The 7,383-nt window shown below is 37.0% G+C and overlaps 1 protein-coding gene across 1 annotated transcript in view; it reads left to right on the top strand.

Annotated features, from left to right (window-relative positions):
* Positions 1 to 940: 940 nt before the first annotated feature.
* The window catches only part of psmd13 (proteasome 26S subunit, non-ATPase 13), a 10,678-nt gene continuing 4,235 nt past the window's right edge, over positions 941 to 7,383 (top strand). The window contains exons 1-9 of the mRNA XM_014001803.1: positions 941 to 1,145; positions 3,460 to 3,538; positions 5,167 to 5,201; positions 5,281 to 5,336; positions 5,414 to 5,457; positions 5,552 to 5,638; positions 6,608 to 6,779; positions 6,856 to 6,935; positions 7,015 to 7,140. Coding sequence (XP_013857257.1) covers positions 1,045 to 1,145; positions 3,460 to 3,538; positions 5,167 to 5,201; positions 5,281 to 5,336; positions 5,414 to 5,457; positions 5,552 to 5,638; positions 6,608 to 6,779; positions 6,856 to 6,935; positions 7,015 to 7,140 — 780 coding nt within the window. The 5' untranslated portion in view covers positions 941 to 1,044. The remainder of the gene's footprint in view (positions 1,146 to 3,459; positions 3,539 to 5,166; positions 5,202 to 5,280; positions 5,337 to 5,413; positions 5,458 to 5,551; positions 5,639 to 6,607; positions 6,780 to 6,855; positions 6,936 to 7,014; positions 7,141 to 7,383) is intronic.

Genomic DNA, 7,383 nt, shown 5'->3' with positions numbered 1-7,383 from the left:
ATATATATATTGGTCCAGAGTAAATGCTTATTGTTTGTTAACAAGGAATGTGTTCCATGTTAATAACCCTGTGTACCCTCAAGCTACGGTATGGTACGATCAGGTATTTCACAGTACTTTGTAAAAGATAATACAGAACTTCATGATCAAAGTGAAATAGATAAAGAAATTAATCATTATTGCATTAATGTTGGTCCAAGTCTTGCTCTCATGGAACTGATAGAACAAATAACAAATCATTTGATATTTGTTCTATCAGTTCTATCAGTACACATGATATAAGATCTGAACTCTGTAAAAATTACATGTGGAGTTCCTCAGGGTTCTGTACTTGGACAATGTGAATGATTTCACAGTCAGGGTTTTCTTTAAATGCATACTATTTGCAGATGCCACCTTTTTTTGTTTTGTGTTAAAACATAGAAAGGATGTTAGAGATGATGCAAATAGAATTTATGAAAATACAAAATTGGTTTAAACTCAACAAATCATCACTATACTTGGATAAAACTAATTATATGATCTTTACAAAGAGACAAAGAACTGTTAATATTCTTTTTAAGGCTGGTGGTGTAGAGATTTGTAGTCAGTGAGGTAAAGTTTTTGGTTATTATTGATGAGAAACTGACATGGAAACCTCATGTAAATTATTTAAGAATAAAAATAGCTAAATCTATTGCATTGTTTACAAAATAAGGGACTTGTTTAATGATAAAGCTCTGTATATGTTACTGTATAACACTGTTCGACACGAAGTCTATGGCCGAAAGTTGTCGTAAATTTAGCTTAGTTATTATTATTTAGATTTTTTTTATATTACAACAGATGTAAAATAGTAGCTATCCTACAACTGAAGATAATAAAGAAATAATAAAATGTATAAAGGTATTTATTACACATGGTCGTTTCCCATCATCCTTTGCGCTTTACAGCTGCGCATGCGCAGACACAGTTCAGACTCACATCACACAGGCTACTTAGCGTTAGCTGAAGACCAGTCATCAGTTTTCTGTTTATAAATCGTTTTTTCTTTTTGTCGCTACCATGAAAGATGTTAGCGGGTACCTCAAACAGCAGCAGAGCAGCCGCTCCACGCCGGAGAGTGCGGCTAAGTGGCACGCTCTGGAAGATTTATACAACAAAAGGTAAAAAATTAAAGTGTTAGCCGTTAGCTTMTGTGGGCTTTCTCATTCATTTTTATAGCACGCTGAGTCACGGCGGAGCTAAACGAGAAAACTTCACCAGAGCGCTGAATTAATGAGTCGGTTTGAGAAAAAGGGTTATCACATTAATTAAAACAATGCTTACTTTAAGTTTGAGTTCAGTAAATGGAGATGTGAGTTAGTTTATTCCGTTAGAACAGTGTGTTTATTAAACCGGACTTTGTTTTGTTTGTTGTCAGAAATGACTGAAAATCAAACATTTGTGTTTTTGTTATAACATTTATAGACATCCACTTAATATCTGTCCTGTTTTTAAAATGCAATGACGCTTTAGAAAATGTAAATAATCAATAAATGAATCAAATAACCTACTGACGAAGTTGGTTTAGTTGTTAGGACCACTGAAAGTTGAAGGGATAGATATTATTGAGGCTGGTAGAAATGATTATTCTTCTGTCACTGACATAGATGTGTTTGAAGCATACTAGTGTTTGAACACATCTAATAATTGACATCTGATGATGTAAAGGTGATGGTTAGACAGCTGGGTCAAATCTGCCATTTGTGTGGGTCTACCCAGTTTGCTTAATTCAGGACTGAGTAAAGTGGCAGACTCACTGGCTGCCAGTGATTACTGAGGGAATCCTGACCTGTGCTGTCTGATCCATTAAAGGACCTGCTGCCATGAATCAAACAAGGTTTCACACTTTTTCTTTGGGGCCTCATAGTTGCAGACTGGTCAAGGGTGTCCATGCTGGTTATTTTGTTTCTTCTCCACTATCTGATAGTTAGGTCTATGATAGTCTCTTATTCTGGGAAAGACATGGCACCACAGTGCCTTTATGGAATGAAGACGTGGACTCGTGCCATGGTCATGCCATTTTTGTGTGGATGTTAGTTTGACACATAGCAGCACCTACCCTAAACAGTTCCATCTTCATAAAATATTGTTCCCTGATGGCTGTTGCATCTTTAGCAGGATGATGCTCCCTGTCACACTGCAGAAATGCTCCAAGATCAGTTTTGAAATGCAAAACAATGGGCCTCATGCAAGAACCATTCGTACGCACAGATTTGTTCTTAAGTTGTGCGTACGAGTGATTTAGGAGAATTTGTGGCATTCACCAATGTTTTCGTATTCTAAGATTTTTTTCAGATACGAACAAAATTCACGAGTGGTTCAGACCTGTCGTATATTTTATCAGCAGTCAGTCTGCTGTTATCCAGACAGGTTTTTCTCCCTAATAACTTTATATTTCATTAGTTTGAAGATATTTTGAGTTGAAAATAAATTACACTCTATAATTATGTTGACAATAGGCTATTCTGCTTGAATTAGAGTTATAATTTTAAATGTAATAATTTAGACTAACAATATAAATTGTCCGTCCAGCCGGCTTATCCGGGGTCGGGTCACGGGGGGCAGCAGCAGAGAGACCCAGACTTCCCTGTCCCCAGCGACGCTTTTCAGCTCGTCCCGAAAGACTCCGAGACGTTCCCAGGCCAGAGGGGGTACATAATCCCTCCAGCGACTCCTGGGTTTTCTCCAAAGTGCCAGACATACTTTGAAATCATTTAAAAATGCTTAGAAAATGATTTAACACTGTTGTTTATGCTTTTAGCAGCTCTTTTTATTCCACAGCTGACCTGCTAAAAATGACAGATTTTCTTTTCTGGATCTCTGACAGACGGACTTCAATCTCTGAACTCGTAAAGTTCTTCTTTTTAGTTTTCACTGTCATTTTCATGAATGGACACTTCCTTGTATCTGAGGCAGGAAACATAGCCTTATATGGTGTTTTTGGGGTGGTAATTATGCTAATCTCCTCTCGCGTGCACGAGCAGCTGGATACGAACAGGTGTAAATTACGCAGCTCATTTACACACTTTTCCTGAAGATAGAAGAGTTTGTTGAATCTGACGTGGCATGTTCGTACGAACAAAAGTAGAGAAATTTAGAATAAGAATACGAACATGTTCTTGCATGAGGCCCAATGAGTCAAAGGTGATGCCCTCTAAACTTTCTGTATCTTTAATCTAGTTAAATATCTGTGGGATCTCCAGGGCAATAAAGTCCAATTGATGACCATAAAAGAATACAAAACAAAATCTAATAAGACTAATGAGTGCTTTACCAACTGCTTGCTGGCAAAATATAAATTGTGTCCTTTTGCTTTTTGTTTGTTTATTTTATTGTTGTTATTATTATTATTATTATTATTTTGTTAGATTATACTTGAGTCCCATTTCAAAACTCAACAACTCTTCTTTGTGACACTGTTTTCACTGTTGGCAGGTTGTGGCATCAGTTGACACTGGACTTGACGGACTTTGTTAAAGATCCATGTTTCAAAACAGGAGATGGCCTCATCCAGGTAACTGCACCTGTACAACACCTGTACACCTGTAAAACACTGTATCATGAACGTCAGAAAAATATGTGCATTGTTGTCCAGGGGAAGAACGTTTTTGGTTTTTTTGGTGTAATTGAAGACTAAATTTACCAAATATCTAAATCTTAGAACACTTTCTGCATTTTCTGATTCTTCCACGAACAAAAAGGTTTTCTAATTTACAAAGTGACAACATCTGCTGAAAAGAGTAGGGTTGGTGGTATATGCCTTAACTGAAGCTTTATGCTGAAAATAGACTTTCCTTAAAATTATGCTCACATATTAACCAGTTTTGTTCTTTGTATGTTTGCATGCAGAATATTTCTGTTGTTGTTGTTTGTTGGCCACTCAAACTCTGATCARACTGGTCCAAACATTCAGACGTGAAGAATGTAAAAATAAAGAATAATAAATAACTTATTCCTTAACTCAAATGCTCAGTGGCCAGCATTTTTCAACCCTTAATAAGTATGGAAAATGTTTTTTTTCATACTTTGTTTTGTATTTTATTTTCTAAAATATAAGATTTAGAATTGTTCAAATAAAATTTCTTAAACATTGAGTTTTTAATTAATATAAGACCTGTATAGTCATAGTTTTGATTAACACTCTGAATAAGTATGGAAAATGTTTTTTTTCATACTTTGTTTTGTATTTTATTTTCTAAAATATAACATTTAGAATTGTTCAAATAAAATTTCTTAAACATTGAGTTTTTAATTAATATAAGACCTGTATAGTCATAGTTTTGATTAACACTCTGAAACATTTTGTGAGCCTAGCTAAGTTTAAAACTGTGCATGTTAACAAAGCTAATATGTGTTACAGTTTTCTAAATTGTWGAATTTTTATGTGAGTATTAACTCTGAAACAAAGTCTATTTCAGGGCCTTTTGGTTTGTATAATTTTAGTAGAGTTGGCTATATACTCTTATATTAAACATGCTTTCCTGTGACCTCTAATGTTGACATTAATACTTGAATGAAAAATATAATTAGTCTCTTTTTGTGACATCATTTTATTTACATTTGTACTGACCTTTTATAAAACTCCACAGGAGGYACTAAATCTTGTTTGCCATTCGTTTATTCCTTGTTGTTTTATTTTTGGATGAGGATGTCGAGGCATCGAGGTCACTCAAGGACCACTTCCTGCCAGTGTGTGCAAAAAAAACTTTAACCCTAAAGCATGTTGAGATTTTTCTGAGTTTTATAAAACAGCTTCACAAAATAATTTGTGCTCTTTTAAAGGCTTCGGCTGTTTGTTTGAGATCATTAATTTGACACAAAAACAGGCTAATATTTCTGGAAGTATTTTTGTGAAAATGTACATTTTCTGTATAATGTGTTGAGTAATTAAAAGTAATTACACATATAAGTCAGAAACTGTCTGAAAATGAACAGAAAGAAAACTGAGCCTGGGAAAATCAGAAATAAGTAACTCTGATAGCTGCTACATCGTCTCAATCTCGAATGGRGGTGCACAATTCCCATTCAAACAAGCAGGCAGAAAGTAGCTAACATAAACAAACTTATTTTTRAAAACGGATGTATTGTCAGCTGTCCAGCAGGAAATGTCATGTTGTGCTTACTGTTGTTTTCTTCTGGCAGCTGTATGAAAACTTCATCTGCGACTTTGAACACAGGTGAGATAAGAGGCTAAAATATTCAGTGTGAGTGTGTGACGTCTGTCTGCTCTAACCGAATGTTGTCACCCTCACACAGAATCAACCCTCTGTCTCTGGTTGAGATCATGCTGTATGTTGTCAGACAAATGTCAGGTGAGGACAAACCTAACACAACATCTTTTCTTTTCTCTGGGGTTTTGTGTTTAATCGTTGTCTTTTTTGATTTTTAGATCCAAAAGATGCCATCACTTTTCTTGAGAAAACCAAAGAAAAGGTTGGTCAATCAACTTCAGCCTTCCAGGATTTTACAGTTTAAATGTAATAAATTATCCTTTTGATCACAATGATGGTGCGCCTGTGTGATGCAGGTAAAAAGCAGCGAGGAAGCCGTCATTCTCTGCAAAACATCTATCGGCAGTCTGAAGCTGGAAATCAGCGATCTTCCTGCTACAAAGGTGAAACTTGTTGAAGCAGACTGAGTCATCCTCACACCTGGTCCAGTTAGAACACTAGAGATCTGAATTGTTCAAACAGCTCCTTACAAACAATGATAAGAACTTATCAATAAAGAGACGTTCCCAGTTTTATTTTCTTCCTGAAMCACAGACACAATCACTCCTCTGCTTTTTCATGGAGAACAGTCAGAGGGAAGTGGGTTGTACTTGATAAAACACATGGTACTCCCCACGTGACGTGATTACATCATCATATGTCACACTTGATGATGTAACTCGTTCAAATAAAGCGTCTCTGTTGAACGGCTCGTCAAGATTCGGATGGTTTGAAGGGTGATTGGTCCATCTGTATAGAGCACACTGTGTACCTGTGTTTCAGGTGATGTGTGGTGAGGAGAGGCGACAAAAACACAGTAATTGTTAAAACTCGTTACATGATTCTTCAACTTCCTTCCTTTGTGTTACATTCATCACTCAGCGCAGACACAGAGTTTATTCAATACATTCAGTCTTCATAAGGAAAACAGGTTAAAAATCTAAACAAAGTCTGTAAATAAAGCTGCTGATGCAACAAATTATAAAGTTTTATAGTCCTGTGCAAAAGTCGTGGTCCTGTTCTAATGTCTTCAGAATGTCCTGAAGCAGCCGCACCTTCTCGAACCTTTAAAGTGGTTTGAAACAATAAGTTTTCAGACTTTCTGCAGGACTTTTTGTTTTGGGCTTCTGCTGCTTTTCTCAGAATTTTATCCCACTTCCTGATCAGTTTGAGGAGAATAAGTTTCTCTTTCTATCTTCAAGCCACTTAACTCTGATTCAATAAGAGAACATTATGTTTGAACATACTGGATCAATGAAGTTAACACTTAAAAAATTACAAGTTTGTTTATTTTATTTTTAAAGATGGAACCACTTGATTTGAACCCTACTGTGAGCATTACATTTATTGTCACTCTGGTTTCTCACCTGAAGAAAATCATCGAGGAGGTGGAGGAGATGCTGAATAACCTGCCAGGGGTGTCGTCGGTCCACGGTCGGTTTTATGACCTCTCTAGCAGATATTATCGCATCATCGGGAACCACGCCTCCTACTACAAGGACGCCCTGCGCTACCTGGGCTGTGTGGACATCAAAGACCTTCCAGGTGAGCAACGACACGGTGATAAAACCGAGTTTATTCCTCCYGTCAGAATATCTGAGCTTTGCTCTTTACTCCACAGAGACAGAGAAGCAGGAGAGGGCCTTCACACTGGGCCTGGCCGGACTCTTAGGAGAAGGAGTCTACAACTTTGGAGAGCTGGTRAGGTTTAAGTTCAACTCTGCAGTCCTGTTCTCACCTGAGAGTGGCCGTGGTAACAAACACACCTGTGTCTCTGCAGCTAATGCATCCTGTTCTGGAGTCCCTGAGGAACACAGACAAGCAGTGGCTCATTGATACACTTTATGCCTTTAATGCTGGAAACGTGGAGAAGTTCCAGGGCTTTAAATCTGCCTGGGGCCAACAGGTCAGGATTACACAGCACGGTTTACACAGCCAGTGTTTCATCAGCATTACAGTCCACCTGCCAGACTTTCTTGTAACATTTTAAAGTCTTGATGAGTAATTCTACAGACGTTTTTAAAAGTCTTTAGAACTTTTTTTTTGGCAGCTGTTTGTTAATTTCACTCTAGTTTTTGTATTCATCCGGGAATGGTGTGTAGTGTTTTCTTAAAGGGATCCCCGATTAGTTGTAACATTAGACTTTATT

This window comes from Austrofundulus limnaeus, unplaced genomic scaffold (genome assembly GCF_001266775.1).
Source record: "Austrofundulus limnaeus strain Quisiro unplaced genomic scaffold, Austrofundulus_limnaeus-1.0 Scaffold10, whole genome shotgun sequence".
NCBI classification, from domain to species: Eukaryota; Metazoa; Chordata; class Actinopteri; order Cyprinodontiformes; family Rivulidae; genus Austrofundulus; species Austrofundulus limnaeus.
This window is presented reverse-complemented; position numbering and strand designations above follow the sequence as displayed.